At 58.6% G+C, this 14,918-nt stretch overlaps 2 protein-coding genes across 3 annotated transcripts in view; one reads left to right on the top strand and one right to left on the bottom strand.

Annotated features, from left to right (window-relative positions):
- Positions 1–5,372, top strand: part of USE1 (unconventional SNARE in the ER 1) — an 8,250-nt gene extending 2,878 nt beyond the window's left edge. The window contains exons 7-8 of one of the 2 annotated variants that reach the window (XM_025196446.1): positions 670–792; positions 4,405–5,372. In XM_025196446.1, coding sequence (XP_025052231.1) covers positions 670–792; positions 4,405–4,626 — 345 coding nt within the window. In that variant the 3' untranslated portion in view covers positions 4,627–5,372. Of the gene's footprint in view, positions 1–669; positions 1,161–4,404 lie in introns of those variants that run through there. The other variant, XM_014516836.2, reaches the window with a different exon arrangement.
- A 2,793-nt stretch (positions 5,373–8,165) lies between these two features.
- PLPP2 (phospholipid phosphatase 2) lies at positions 8,166–12,240 on the bottom strand. Its single transcript, XM_014516835.2, has 5 exons — positions 11,012–12,240; positions 10,647–10,924; positions 10,363–10,420; positions 9,991–10,167; positions 8,166–9,481 (listed from the first exon to the last, which is right to left on the bottom strand). Exons 1-5 carry the CDS (start codon positions 11,045–11,047, stop codon positions 9,344–9,346), a joined length of 687 nt encoding a protein of 228 aa, XP_014372321.1. The 5' UTR covers positions 11,048–12,240; the 3' UTR covers positions 8,166–9,343.
- Between the last annotated feature and the right edge of the window lie 2,678 nt (positions 12,241–14,918).

The following is a 14,918-nucleotide window of genomic DNA, read 5'->3' as shown; positions in this document are numbered from 1 at the left end:
AGAGTTCACTGGCAGGACCTGTCTTTGGTGCATTTGGTCTTCACTGGGGGCAGACTTTATCTTTTATTTTGCGTTTAGCTATATCTAGGATCTGGAACCAACTTCCAAGGGAAGTAGAGGAGGTTTGCTGAGTCAAAGCAACTTTAGCAGCTAGGATCTGGAACTAACTTCTAAGGGAAGTGGTGCTGGCTCCTACCTTGGGGGTCTTTAAGGAGGAGGCTTGACAATTACCTAGCTGTGGTCAGATGAGCCCAGTATTCTCTCCTGCCCAGGGCAGGGGGTCGGACTTGGTGATCTACTTGGGTCCCTTCCGACCCTACGTCTATGAATGTAAGAAATAGTGTCCGGAAACTTTCAAATGGAGGTGTCTGAAGCTATGGAGGTCTGGCCTTTGAAGGATTTGGGAGCCGCTGATGTCTGGCACTTCTGCAATTGGGTTACTTCACTTAAGGTCCTAAATCTGTCTGTGGGCTTCTGCTTTCAGACTGCAGTTCTCAAATCTGAGTGCCCGTAGTATTAACCACTGGGGCCTCTTTGTATTTTCTCCATTGTAGAGCCTGCTGGTCTGGCTGTCAGCACCACTTGGCTTGATTGCTCACCAGCCCCAAGATGTTGTCTTCCTTCTCCTGAAAATCAGGTGACTTACAGCTCCCTCTCTTTGTTCCCCAGACGTTGTCTCAGTCCCTCAGGATGGCGGACCATAACTTTGAGAAGCTGAAGGATGAGTCTGAACGTCTTGAGCAGCATGCAAAGAAATCTGTCAACTGGTTGCTGTGGATAATGCTAATCATAGTGTGTTTTATTTTCATCAGCATGATCCTCTTTATCAGAATTTTCCCTAAACTGAGATGACTGCCACAGTGCCCAGGAGCAGTATGTGAAAGGCTGGGCTGTGTTGCACATGTGGATTATCACCCATTCATTTCCTTTGTTAGTTTGGTAAACACTTGCTGCAGAGCAGCCACCAGTCACTGGTCTTGTCCCATGGAGGAACTATCAGACTAATTCTGTATCCCATCCTGTGCCTTTGCTGGACTTGGTGGGACACCTTGTAGAGGAGGTTTGCTGAGTCAAACCCCCAGGAAACCTTTTTGTTTGGTTACTGTTGCTGTTTTCTTGAGAGAACTGGAATAAAGTTTTGATGGTGCATCCCAGCAAAAGGGTCTTTGCAGGTGACTCAGTGAATGCTAGCCTCCTAGCTCCTGAAGTGGTTGTGCCCTGGAGCAAGCCTGTATAGATCCATTCTGGTCCTGCTGTAAGCAGGTAAAATCTGTGACTGAGATTCTCAGCCAGGGTGTTTGGTCTCGATATGGTCTGTCCAGTCTCTGTCTTGCTGATCTGCTACTTCCAGTGAGGTCAGCAAAAACGTTGCTGCATTATTTCTGTTCCTTGAAGTAGTCATCTCCTTTGGAAAGGAGATACATCCGAAAAAACTACTTCACAGTCAGGGCGGCTAGGAGCTGGAACCAACTTCCAAGGGAGGTGGTGCTGGCCCCTACCCTGGGGATCTTTAAGAAGAGGCTGGATACTTACCTGGCTGGACTCATTTGAGTCCCGTTTTTGTTTTTAGGGGGAGTGGTTTTGTTTGTGTTTTTGGGTTGTTCTCCCGCCCTGGCGGGGGGTCGGGCTAGAAGATCTATTAGGTCCCTTCCGACCCTGAAACTATGAAACTATGAGCTAAACATATGGCCAAATTGTGCTTGCACTGCTGGTATATTGGTGCTTCTTCCCTGAAACAGGTGAGGCAAATACCGTGGCAGGTGTGAAATGCAACGATGAAGCTGTTGAATTCGATTTTGTGTACAGTGTAGTGTCAAGAAGAAACCTCCATTAGCGAAGGTGTTATGGGAATTGGTTCCCTTGCAAAGCTGCTTCTGTGTTTGCTGTTAAAGATAAGGTGTGGGGAAGAAGTGGTTGGGTGAATCTAGCTTGCAAGCTGGATCTGGACTGCTCAGGTGATCAGAGAGTCTTGCTCATCCCTCGGATACAGAGATGTGCAGTGCAGACAGGCAGGAACTCCCCAGAGGCTATTCAGCAGTGACTGCTGCCTAAATCCACAGCTGCAAGAGCTAGAGAACCGAGCAGGGCAAGTGAGAACCTCTCCCAAGAAGCTCATGTGGCTGTGGCCTCCTTCTGTTTGGCTTCTTCATGGGTGTCACTGCTTTTTCGGTTTCTTTGCCCAGGACATGTTTGGTCTCTAATGTGATTGGGATCTAGGACGTTAATGTTTAGAAAGTACAGACTTCGTGTTCCAGCATGTTCCCAAGAAGGGAATTTGGGCTGACACTGCCTCCCTGGATACAGGCTGACTAGATTAGCCAGCAACCGAAAGGCAAGAGAGCAACTGGGAATGTCTGTGGTAGACAAAGAAACAGCATGTGGCATTAGCAGTATTCATTAAAGGTGATGTCCCAGGCTTTCCCTCTTTTTTTAAGGCACATCTTTTCTTCGTACTGCGTCTGTGATGATGGGGTCTCTGGGACAGGGCTGTTTCTTGCACGTTTGTCAAGTGCCCAGCACTGTGGGTGTTCTTGTAGTTGGATGACTAGTAATGGCACTTTTTTCAGCATTGCTTGTGAATGATAGAGATGGGACATGATGGCTGGATTGATGGATGCCCTGCCCTATCTGAGACCTTTCAAGTGTCTCAGGTTGATTCTGCAATGGACAGCACCCTTGCAGAGAGGAGGAAGGTGGAGCTGGGAACATAACTAGAAACAGGGAGTGGGTTAGATGTTCTTGGGTGAGAGCACTTGCCAGGAAACCCTGGGGGGTTGCTTGTAGTGGTAACTGCAGAACAAACCTGGATGCAGAGGTATCCAAGACAGATGTGCCTTGTACAGGCTGACGTGCGAGACAGTGGCGTGTTCCAGCTGTTGCGTGCTGTGCTGCCCTGAAGAAGCCGTTTCTGAAAATGACAAGCTGCTCTCAGCAAAAAGTTAAACTGATAAATAACGGATTACACAGACTGGAAGAAAGGCATACTCCTACAAACAAGGGACTGGAAATTAGGTTAAATGTTGCGCTGCCATGGGTGACATTTTAAAAAGCAGATTGAGCAAGAGACTAGTGAAGGTATGAGGGAGCACTGTCGGAGGAAGTGGACTGGTGTGACCTCTTTGGTCCCCTTTCACCTCCAACTCCTTTGATTCCGTAAGTGCGCGGTGCCCTCTGCCACTTGCCTTGGGCAAGGTTACATTTTCTTGTGCAACAATGGGATTGTTCAGGTCTTGGCAGTAGTTCCTGTGTTAACAGTAAAACACTGGAATGTCTTTCCTTAGCACGTCACGAGACAGGATCTTCATCCTCTGAGTTTTCTCCCATCAAGTTAAGTTTCTCCCAGTCGGTTGTTAGTGGGTGTGAATGGAAGGAGGTATAAAAGGAAATCTGGTCCATGACATGAAATCATTTGCCTTAAGTTACTTGGCAATAGCTCTGTGGGTCTCAAAACAGGAAGGGATGAGTTTCCCAAGGCCAGATCTTATGTGATCTCAGCCTGTGTGCCTGAGAAGTCTGTTCTGTAACCTGTAACATCCTGCCCGTGATGTGTGGACTCACTCCCATCTACTCAACTGGCTGAGATGGTGACTCCTACTACTTCTCCAAAAAGCTAAATGGTAAGCAGGGTGCGTGCTGCTTGCTGAGAACCTGAGAGCTTGGGAAGTGCGTTGCACAAAGCACATTGATCACGGGAAGTAACAATGGCGCTGGCTCCCAATGAACACTGGTTCCATGTGAGGTCCCCTCACGCGGGGCCAGTGCAGAAGTATGCTCATCTCATCTCTGCTGCCTCATTGGAGCTAGGAGCTAGATCCCAACAAAAGAGCGGTATTTTGTAGGTACAGTAGAGGTTGGAAGTCAGGGTGTCCCTGTCTGCCTGCTGGCTCACTGTGGAACCAGAGCTGCTGTTGTTGGTCCTCACTTTCCTTAAGTGAAGGTTATTATTGATCCAGGTAGTCTATGAGAGTTGGTTAATCTCTGGCAATGATCCTTTTGGGCTGCAAAAGATTCAAGGTCTTACATTAAGTTTGACTGGATTTGTGGATCTTCCAGTTACTTCAGCTGAGATGGTGGGTTGAGTGTTGCTTTTCCTGCATCTTGGCAATTAGGATTATTTTCAATCCCTTCAATTGTCCCCTGTCTGCAGCTGTAGATACCAAGAAGTTAAACCAGTGCAGCATGGTACCGCCAGCACCCCGGCTGCCCTTGCAGTATTGAAGTGGAGTGAGCAGTCAGTGCTGCAAAACAGACTGCATGTGTGCCAGGCCGTGTCCTTAAGCTGCACTTCCGCACTGTGCAGCTAGCCTTGCAGGGCCCTCGTGCATGTCAGCATGTCTCGTTCCCAAATGTAGCTTATGAGGAAACGTAATTTTCCCACCCTTTTCCATCACCTCTGTCCCGCAGGTTCTGGAAGCCAGGCTGGGTTCTCTCCAGATGTATCAATTGCAGAGAGTTGGCAAAAGACAGAAGGAGCCTTGGAGGGCACGGTGCAGAGCATGCTGCAGTGAGTTCATGCTGCTTCAAGTGGACTCTAGATGGTGCCCAGGAAAGAACAGAGCTCAGCTGGTCTCTCTCAGCTGCACTGGCTTGACCAGGAAGACTTCATTAACAAAAGACACAGATTAGTGGTTCTGACCCTGAAAACAAACCAGTTTCCAAGTTCCCCTCCAGAATGGAACTATGCACTGAATCCTCCAGGCCACCAGCCCTGTCTACAGGAACTCTCTGTAAGGATATTTGGTCTCTGGGAGTGAAGGGGATTCCCGTTGAAAAGTGTTGGGAAAAGGACTTCTGTTCTCATGGGATTGATCCAGAGCAGCTAGGGGTGGTGTGGGGGTTTGTGCAACCCTGCTGGTTCTACGTGGAGTCTTCTGGAGGCTACGTGGCTGATTTCAAGTTCCTAGTGTCATACGCACCAGGAAAGCTGGTCCTGAAAGATTTCTCAGTGCTTGCCCAGGGAGCATCCTATAGAGCCTGGCCCAGAGCAGCCAGTGACCATGGCAAATGTAGAGCCTTAAAGGGAGCAAGAAGCTCCTGGGGCTTGAGAGAAGGTCCCTGTCCTGCAGAGCCTTACTCAGGAGGGTGTAAGGGGGGCCACAGGAGAAGATTTGCCTTGCCTGCTACGTAGCTGGTTTTGGTTTTATGCTGGTACAGATCAAAGCTACCAAGGGAGATGAAAGACCTGAGCGTACCACACTCCAGCACCAGCCTGCTGGTGCTGTACCATCATATTGTGCATCTCGTTAGCCAGGGAGGGCATCTAATTAATTCTTATCGCTGATGCCAATAGTGAGAAATTCACGAGCCTCTGTGTCAAGGTTCATTGATGAATACAGAGACATGCATGACAGACACTTTAATCCTATAATCTTCTTTGAGCTGAGAACAAAAGCAATGCCCCTGCTGGGGGGCAGGAGCTGGAGCTGGAGCTGCCCTGCAGGCAGAGGCCACTGGAGATGGGGCCCCCCCCCACCATTGCCCTGCAGGGGTGTACCAGCCCTTAGCTCTCCAGGGTGTTTTGCATTGCCCACCTGGCATAGCAGGGTGCTCAGGGGGTATCCTACACCCGCTTCCCCTGCCAGTGGGGCCCTGGCTTCCTCCCTTGCTTGGTGATGGGGGCGGGGGAGGAGTAGGGATGCAGGGGATCACGTACCAGGCCTATTCCTGTGGGGCAGGGGAGCGGGCGCCCAGCCAGGCCTGGCCGGAGCAGCTGCTTTTGGAATGAGGGAGGCCTGGGAGCCGAGTTTCGGACAGCGGGGCAGGGGCGGGGGGTTTCTAGCTGGGTTTCCAAGCTGCTTCTAGCCTCGGACCCCCAAGCACTTTGCTGCCCTGCTGCATGCATGCACAGCTGGGGCACACGCCTGCCCACACATGTGCACTGCTCCCCCAAGCCATGGGGGTCAGAGCCCACCGCCCTCCTGCCTCTGTGCAGGGCGGCTGGCGGCAGGCTTGCATGGGGGGCAGGCGCTCCGTCTGACCCGAGAGTGACCGTGCCGGGAAGCATGCCCAGCTCCGTGCTGCAGTGGGGTTGCCGGCAGTCCCCTCCCCTCCCTTCCCTTCCCGTCACCTTCCTGCCCCTGTGCCGTCACTGACTCCCGAGCCATGGGATCCGGGAAGCTGGGGGCAGAAAATCAGCTCCTTTGCCCACGAGGATGTGACCCTGACCCTGCCTGCCAGGCCTCTTGCTCCCCAGCCAGCCCAGCTTGGGGCCTGACAAGCAGCAGCCAGGCCTTGGTGAGTGGATCCTGATCTGGGGGGGGAGCCCCACGGCCACCGGATTTACAGCTCACATCAGCTGGGGATGCCCCACTCCAGGCTGGGCTGCTGGGGCATTTGGGGCCTTGCCCGCTCTCTGGGATTGCCATGTGCCCCATGAGCTAGAGATGTGCCCGGCCTGCCCTTTCCCTGGGCATGGGGGAAGCTCAGAGGCCAGGCAGCACTGGTGGGACCTACAGGTGCCAGCCTCCAGCATCTGTGACACCCACGCTGGGTGGGGAAACGGGCAGAGCCGGACTGGGGTGTGTTGTCATCCCCCCCCAACCCCCCCAGCCGTGCTGGCCCTTTAAGTAGGAGCTCCGGGTTGTGGCCCAGCTGGTTTTTCCAGAGATGCATCCAAAGGGCGATGCTGTTGCTGGGGGGGGAGGAGCAGCACGTCCTGGCCTGCAGCCGCTCCAGCCAGGGGCTGTCTCTGTGCCCCAGCAGGCACAGGGCAGGGCAGGGGGATGCCAGGCTGCAACGCACCTACTGAGAGAGGCGGCAGCAAGCAGATTTGCCGGCTCTTCCCTGCCCTTTCAGTGGGCTTCTGGGGTCCCCCCTTTCCGAGCCAGCCAGGCCCTTCCCTGCCTTGATCCCCTGACTCCTGGAGCTGGGGCTTGGAGAAGCAGCCCATGCACGGGGTGAAATCGAGGTGCTCTCCCCCTTGCACGTGGGGCGTGCTCAGGGCACTGGGGCAGGGGACGCAGGGTGGAGAGACCCCTCCCCCATAGGGACGTGGTCAGGGTGGTAGGGGACAGCAGTGACCCTGCTCGGCTCAGCTCCCAGCTGCCAGAGTCTGCCCTGGCCTGCACCCCTTGCTCAGAGAAGCCAAGGGGGGGCCCTGCCAGCTAGTGATGGCTTTGTTAACTCTTTCACTGCTAGCAAAGGGCCAAGGCTCTCCCCAAGCTGGGACACCGTGATGTGACAGACCCCCTCTGGCCGCCTTTGAGACCCCGCTCCAGCCAGGAGTGGGGGCACCCTGCATCCCTCTGCTCCACCCAAGGCCTCTGCAGGGGTTTGCCTTGGGCAATGCCATACCTGGCACCTCAGCCCCTCCTAGTCTGGCTGCGTGACCTCCCTTTCCTTCTCTGTGCCTCAGTTTCCCCCACCGGAAAATGGGGCCCGTGCTCTGGGTCTGTTTCCATCACGTGGCTGGGAACAGGGGCCACGCTGGAGGCTGAAAAGGGGCAAGGGGGCAGGTGCAGCCAGGCTGGGACCCAGCTGCCCACAGCTGGGGGAAGATGTCTCCCCCCTCCCTCCCACCAGTGGTTGCAGGGTGGGATCTTGCCTTGCCCAAGGGGGTTTATAGCTGGGCGCTGTGGCTGGCTGGGAACGCTGCGCCGATCTCCTGATTAGAGGCACTGCCAGCCCCCACCCCCACTGCTCTCCCAGCCCTGATGCCCCGTCCCACGCATGCCCGGGGGGGAGGGGGGGGGGATCAGCACAGCTGCACCCTTGGGCCCAGGCCCTGCTGACTCCGAGCTGGAAACCCCCTTGAGTTTTTCAACAGGCCTGACCCTGCTGGCTGCCCCTTCCTGGCTGACCGCTCCAACAGCCTCAACAAGGACTCGGAGGCAGGCCGGTGCAGTGGTTACAGCAGCAGGCGAGAACTCAGCTCCGGCCCATGAGATTTTTCAGCTTGGCCTCCCCTCCTATCTGCACCCAAAGGATGATTAACTCCCTTTGCCTTATCAACACCAGCCCCCTCCCCCCCGCAGGGTGGGCGACGACCTGTCCAGCCCCACGTACAGCGGGGTCCTGATCCCAGGGCAGGTCCGTAAATCATCCCGCTTGTCCCATCCTGGAGCCCTGGTCCCGGCGCCACTGCACGCTCGGTGCTGCGCCTACAAAGACAATCCCTGCTGCAAAGACCTTATCATGGGAGCGGTGAGCGCAGGGCAGACGGGGACCGGGAATTTCCAGGTGCTATCAGAGAACGATAAAGGGGCCAGAGAGGCCGCGAGGCGCCTGCCTGCTTCCTTATTAATTGAACTCTGACCGATGACAAACGTGGAGGATGGTCCATCATCAGGGCAGGCCTGGCCCCGTGGGGGAAGGGACAACAGGAGGGGCAGCAGAAAGAGCAGGGAACGCTGTACCCCCCCTCGTTAATGTGGGGTTTCATGCCCCCCTCGCCCCGCAAAGAGAAACCGAGGCGCTGCAGCATCGTCAAGACCACGGACATGCAGCGTGCAGAAGAACAGGCCTGACGCTGCCATTCTTTACGGATGATCTAATTTAAAAAAAACTTTTTTTTTTTTTTTAACCAAAAAAACCCCCAAAAATGCATCGTTACCAAAATTTACATTGTTTATAAAGAATCCAGAGGCAGCGGCTTGTCGAAGGAAAAAAAAAAAATATACACACATATATATATATATTATATATATAAATGGTGACATGGTCCATCGCCTGCCCTCCTGCGGGGGTTTGGGATCAGGCCCAAGTGAGGATGTTTCTTTGACCACAGAAGAGTCCCGCCCTCCGCCATCCCGGGGTCGGTCGGATCTGCCGTGGAGGGGCTGGGCCCACCCAGCCCGGTGCAAACAGGCAGACCCCAAGACAGGAGCCGGGGAGCGAATGGTGCCCGTGCCTCCATCGTCTGCACCAGCTGCCGGCTTCCAAGGGTGTCGGAGGGAGAGGAACGGGGCAGCTGTTGTCCCTGGTCCAGTGGGAGAAGCCAGCGTCGCTGCCCTGCCAGGCCACGCCGTGGATATAAATGCAAGCAGCCCCCTGCCCCTCCAGGCTTCCTCTCGGCTTGCCAAGCAAACCTCCCCTGCCCCGTGCCAGCTCCCTTCCCCCCCACCCCACTCTGGCCTCTTCCGCACGGCGGGCTGGAAAGTCACCCTTAGAAGCAATGACTCACACACGCAGGCGCTGGGCCCCTCCGGATCCGCGGGCCAGGAGGGGCTGGGCTCCACGCTGGCGCTCCCAGCGCTGGCCCGGTGCCCCCTTGCAGAGGGGGGTAGGGGGTCCTGGGAGCCGTGGGGTCGAAGGAGAGGAGAAGATGATATGGGGAGGGAGCGTCCGTGCAGCCCTGCGGGCCTGGGGGGCCGTCGGCTGGGCCCAGTGCGCCGGGGGCCGCGGCTCAGGGCCCCCCCCGGTAGCTGCTGTAGTGATTGCGGTCGGGGTCGCTCGGGGTGAGCGGCAGGCTGGGCTTGCGCTCGGGGTCCTCGGTGCACGGCGGGGGGGAGCGCTGCTTGAAGAAGTCCGAGACATAGCGAACCTGGGTGGGGTGGGGGGACAGAGAGGGTTGGAGGGGGGAGCTTGGGGGCAGGACCAAGCCAGGCAGCCTGTGGGGGGTCCCCGTGTCCAGCCACATGGGCCGGAGCATCTCCCACTCCCCAAGCCTGCCTTGTCAAGGTCAAGCTGCAGGTCAGCTGGAAAATTGGGAGCTGAACCCAGGTGTCCTGGCTCCTGCACCTATGTGGCCATCACCCCCCAGGGCTGCAAGCGGGGAGGGGGAGAGGGGTCCAACACGCTCCAGGACAGCCCGGAGGCTGGCGCAGGAGCCCGACTGCTCCCCTGGGGCTAGCAGCAGACAGATGGATGGAGGAGGGCACGAGCCTGCAGATCCCCGGACCACCCACCACAAGCTTCAGGGCATTGGGCTCGTTCCTGTCCGACTCCTCTGGCTCTCCATCCAGCCCAGCTGCCCGGGTGCTACGGGCACTGCCAGGGGAGGGGGGCAGAAGGCTGAAGCAGGGGGGCCAGAGCCGCGAGGCGGGTACGTACGATGAGGACGGCGACGAGCGCGCCCTGCAGCAGCCCCACCAGCACGTCGCTCCAGTGGTGCTTGTAGTCCGACACCCGCGTGTAGCCCACGTAGATGGCGAAGGCGATGAGGAAGAACTGGATCGTGGGGCGCAGGAGCCGGGCCCACTTCCCCGCCAGCCGGGCCTGGATGTACAGCTGGGGGGGGGCGGGAGGAGGCCGGTCAGCACCCCCAGCCAGCCGAGCGCTGCATCCCCCACCCCGGATCCAGAGGCCCGATCGCAGGACCCTAGTGCAGGGCTCAGCCATGCTGGTGGGTGCAGACAGGCAAAGAAGCCTTGCCCACCCCCCCCCCAACCACTGAACCCCACTCCGTCCCCAAGTGTCACTCACCGCCAGGAACATCATGCAGTACATCCCGAAGGAAGAGTGCCCCGAGTAGAAGGACAGCCTGGAAGGAGACAGGGAGGGGGTGAGACAGAAAGAAACCCCCCTGTCCTCTGCCTGTCCATCCCACCGCTACCACCAGGCCCTGCAGGATCAATCTCCAGCCCCCAGCCCCAGACAGACCCCCACCTCCACCTCCAGAGCTGAGGGGCTGCATCTCCTTACACCCTGGGGGAGACAGGCCCAATGCAGCCCCCAGCCCCCCTACCACCAGGAAGGCCCGTGGGCACCTGGACTCGGTGATGTTGCGGCTGTCGCCCCGGCACACGTTGTCCAGCTGCATGTAGATAGAGCAGTTCACCTTGGTCCAGTCGGGGTCGCAGACAGCCAGGAAGTTGGGGCGCAAGCGCCCGATCATGTACTTGGCCAGGTCGGTGAGGGACTGGCTGACGGCGCCGCCGAAGAGGAAGGTGCCCACCACCTTGTACAGCGCCGCCAGGTAGTTATTGAACTCCGACCTGGAGTGGAGGCGCTCCGTGTACACCAGGTAGGCTTCGCCTGCCGAGACCTGCAGAGCCACGAGAGGGTCAGCCCAGGGAGGGCCTGGAGCCAGGGGATGTGGAAGGAGGGAGCCGCCCAGCCCCACTGTGCTTACGATGACGACGGTGCAGGTGATGGTGACGCCGGCCATGAGCCCGTGGGTGATGGTGTCGGCCTTGTAGGGGTAGCGGATGGAGTCGTCAGTGCAGTAGAAACCGCGCTTGTACGGGGAGTCCACGAGCGTCAGGATGACGAAGGGCAGGGAGGCTGCGGGCAGGGCGGAGGGGCTCAGCGAGGGGCTCCGTGCTCCCCCAGCCGTCCCGTCCTGTCCTGCCCGAGAGCACTGGATATGCCAAGCCTCTGCCCTGCCCGTGGCACCATCAGGGCAGCTTCACGTGGCCCCAGTGCCATAGGGCAAGAGGCCTTCAGGCTCTACGGAGATGACTGCAGCCCTGGGATAGGACCCCGGCTGCTCCAGGTGCCCCCCACCCCAGCCCTGCAGGGCAGGAGACCAAGGCTGCTGCCCCAGGCTGGGGTCATGGTCAGGCCAAGCAGGGAGGGTGTCCTGGCCACGCTGCTTCCCCCAGGGGCTGCAGAGGGCTGGGAAACATCCCTGCCCCCGTGACCTTGGCCTTCAGGCTGCTGCTGATTAGCAGGGCCCTGCTATCGGGAGGCAGCAGCCGCCCGGGCGCGGGATACAGATACTGCCACCGCCACCTGTCCCACCCTGCACCGGCCTCCCACCCACGCGTGGCCCCACAGGGACCTGCCCCGGGCCCAGTCTGAGTGCAGGGCCCGGGGGGTCAGGCGAGCCACGGGCACGGCCTCACGGAGAGGGCACTGGGCTGGGAATCAGGAGAGCGGGGGCTTTCCTCTCCCGCGGCGGGAGGGGGTCAGAGAGAGTTTCCGACTGCCGGCTGCTCTGGACACAGCAGAGGCCTGGGCACAGCCGCTTGCCAGGAGCTCCCAGCCACCCGGTGCAAACTCCAGCTCCTAAGCACCACACAGGCATTGGACACACTGCTCCCCTTGGCCCGGCCCGTCAGACGGGTAAACCGAGGCACGGAGTTGTGCCAGTTGAGGCAGCCATTCCCAGCCCCAAAGGCTTCCCCCTCTCCTGGTGCCTGTGCTCCCAGATGACCCCCTGAGCCGTTCTCCGCAGCTGCTGGGGAAGTCACTGCCCACCCCGTCCCACCACCCTGCCCAGGGCCCACAACAGCAGAGAGGTGCTGACGGGCTCCAGGTGCCAGCACTTGGCCAAGCCCAGGACGTGCCCTGCATCCATCTGTGTCCAGGTCTCAGCTGTGCGGGGGCTACCCCTATCCCCCCCCCCCCCTCGCCCCCAGTCTGGCCCCGCTGACCTCCCCCTGGGGCAAGCCGTCTCAGAGGTGCAAGCCCCCTTTGCGAGAGCGGGGCTGGAGCCCTGGCGTAGACAAGACGCTGGCACGTGCCCAGGGGATTTGAAAGCATCCCTGCAGTGGAAGGCAGGCAAGCTCACTGTTAAGGGTTAACCCGGAGAGAGCTGGGGGGAGGAAGGGGGTCCAGGTGGCTCCACTGATTGGGATGGGGCTTTTCACACCTGGCCAGGCCCCGGTGGGGGTGGGGGTGGGGGCAGGGATCCGTCATGGCTAAGACCCCCTGCCCCCACTGAGCCCTGGCGTGCTTGCTGTATGCCAGGGGCTGCCCTGCCCCAGCAATGGGTACACAGGACGTGCCAGGGCCCTACCCAGTCCACCTTAAGGCAGCCTCCTCTCCCAACTCAGCCCATTGTTTGGAAACTTCTGGGCAAACACAACCACCTTTGTCTTCCCCCCCCAGGTGTGTGAAGGGGCACCCTTTGCACCCTCCTTCAGGGGAAGACGCCAGCACCAGGGAGCTCTTTCCACCCTCCTTCGCCTTGGCCCCTAGCAAGGTCCTCACGCCCCAGCCGGGGAGAAAAAAAACACCCAACCTGGCCCTGCCGGTTCCTGCAACATTCCCATTCTCCCTTTCAGCTTGCTCTGCAGCAGAAGCAGCGAAGGGATGTGGGTGGGGGGGGAAGGAAAAAATCAAATATATAGCAACAGGCCTTAACTTCTGCCCGGCTTTGCTGCCGCTCCCCAGCCCGCACAACGCTCCCAGGTGTGTCTCAAGTGCACCAGGCTGTTTTATTTTTGCCTTGTAACACTCCCCGGGTTTTCTGTCTGGCTGATTGAACCCGCAGAAGACGAAAAAAGAGATGCAGCCGGGGGAGCGAGACACCCGAACAGAACAGGAACCGGCCACCTGTGGTTACAGGGAGCCCGGATGGATGCAGCCCGGAGAGATCCAAGCTGAAATTAAGACCTGCGCCTTTATTTTAAGGCCCTCTTAATTATGTGCTTCTCGGCGGCTATTTTAGACCCGGCGGCCGTCCTGCTCGCAAAGGGGAAAAGGGCTGCTTGGGTGGGGCGAGGAGGAAGGGCGAAGCAGGGCTCACCTTCCAGCCTGGGTATTTTTAACCTGCGACAATGGGCCTGGAAATCAGCACACCCAGGGTGGAGGAAGGGAGCAGGCTCCTGGCCACGGAGCGGCGGGTTATAGCGCAGAGCGGATGTCTGATGGGGTGGGAACCGCAGGCCGGTTCGTTAGAGCATCCGAGGGGACTCGTTATAGGCCCAGGATGCCTCTAATTGCCTGGGCAAAGCCACTCGCCCCCGCATTCATCCGACCATCGGGCTTCTAATTGAAGGGGAGGAGCGGAGCCAGCCGCCGGCCGATGCCCCCCTCCACGCCGCAGCGCGGTGCTGCAATTCAGGCTGGTTTTCACCCAGGACGCTGGAGCCCCCGAGTCCTTGGGGGCCCGGGCAAAGCGTGGCGTGGACAGCTCCGGGGTAGAGCGGGGCACCCAAAGGTGGCACTGCGGATGCCCACCCATGCTGTGCCCCGTCGCAGGGGACTTCCGACAGATGAGGGGCCACCAAGGGATCTATCCTGGGGCGGGCAAGGGTGCAGCAGGGGGAGTTTCACCTGCCCCTGCAGCCCAATGCTGCCCGGGGCCCCGATCCCACGCTCGATCCCACACTGCCAGGGCACGTGATGGTGGAGCGGGCATGGCAGGGCCATGTTGGCCGGTCCCAGCTCACGGGACTAGTGCCCGCACAAGGGGACCTGGCAGGCCCGAAGCCTCTCCGCTTTGCAGGGTTTAGCCCCGGCTCTGCTGGCAGCCTGAGCTCCAGAGCCGGTTCTCCCGCCGGCCCCCACAAAGGAAGACCCACATCCGGTCTCGCTTCGGGGAGCTTTCCCTCCACGCCAGCTTAAAGGGCACAGCTCTCTCACGGGGCGCCTGCCGCAGCCTCCCCTGCCTGGCGGGGAGCCACCGAGAGGAAGGCGTGCTCAGTGGTCAGAGCCCCAGCATGGGGCACCCAGGGTAATGCCTGATCTCCCAGCAGCTTCCTGCACAGCCTGGGTCAATGCAGTCCCTCTGTGCCTCAGTTTCCCCATACAGTCACGTGCCAGAGAGGCCCAGACGTCAGGCTGATGGCTGCCACAAGTCAGCCAGATGCATGAGGACACACACACCTCACCTGCCCCTGCCGGCAGAACACATGCACACCGCCACCCCGCCAACAAGACACACACATGCACGCACATGTACACACACACGCCTGCCCCTGCCGGCAGAACATATGCACACCCCCCACCAACACGATGCACATGCACACACATGTACACACACACGCCTGCCCCTGCCGGCAGAACACACACACGCATACACAGACATGGACATGCACACACACCTGCCCCTGCCAGCAGGACGCACACATGCACACATGCATGCACATATACACACATCCAGGAAGAGCACACACCAACTGCTGACACCTCCTTAGCCTGACGAAGGGTTTTTGAACCCGAAAGCTTGCTTAATAACTATTCTCCAACCATTTAAGTTGGTCTAATAAATGATATCAAATTCACCCAAGGAACCTTGTCTGCCCCTGTCCTTAGACCAACACGGCTACAACCTACACCCCCCTATACACACTTGCACACCCCTGCCC

This window comes from Alligator sinensis, unplaced genomic scaffold, assembly GCF_000455745.1.
Source record: "Alligator sinensis unplaced genomic scaffold, ASM45574v1 scaffold1295_1, whole genome shotgun sequence".
In the NCBI taxonomy this organism is placed as follows: domain Eukaryota; kingdom Metazoa; phylum Chordata; order Crocodylia; family Alligatoridae; genus Alligator; species Alligator sinensis.
This window is presented reverse-complemented; position numbering and strand designations above follow the sequence as displayed.

Excerpts from the sequence above, each read along its gene's own strand:
- PLPP2 (XM_014516835.2), bottom strand. The coding sequence starts at position 11,047 with ATGGCCGGCGTCACCATCACCTGCACCGTCGTCATC. Across the intron at positions 10,168-10,362 it reads ACTGCATGATGTTCCTGGCG|CTGTACATCCAGGCCCGGCT; the intron begins GTGAGTGACACT and ends GCCCCCCCCCAG. Across the intron at positions 9,482-9,990 it reads CGCTCGTCGCCGTCCTCATC|GTTCGCTATGTCTCGGACTT; the intron begins GTACGTACCCGC and ends CACCCCACCCAG.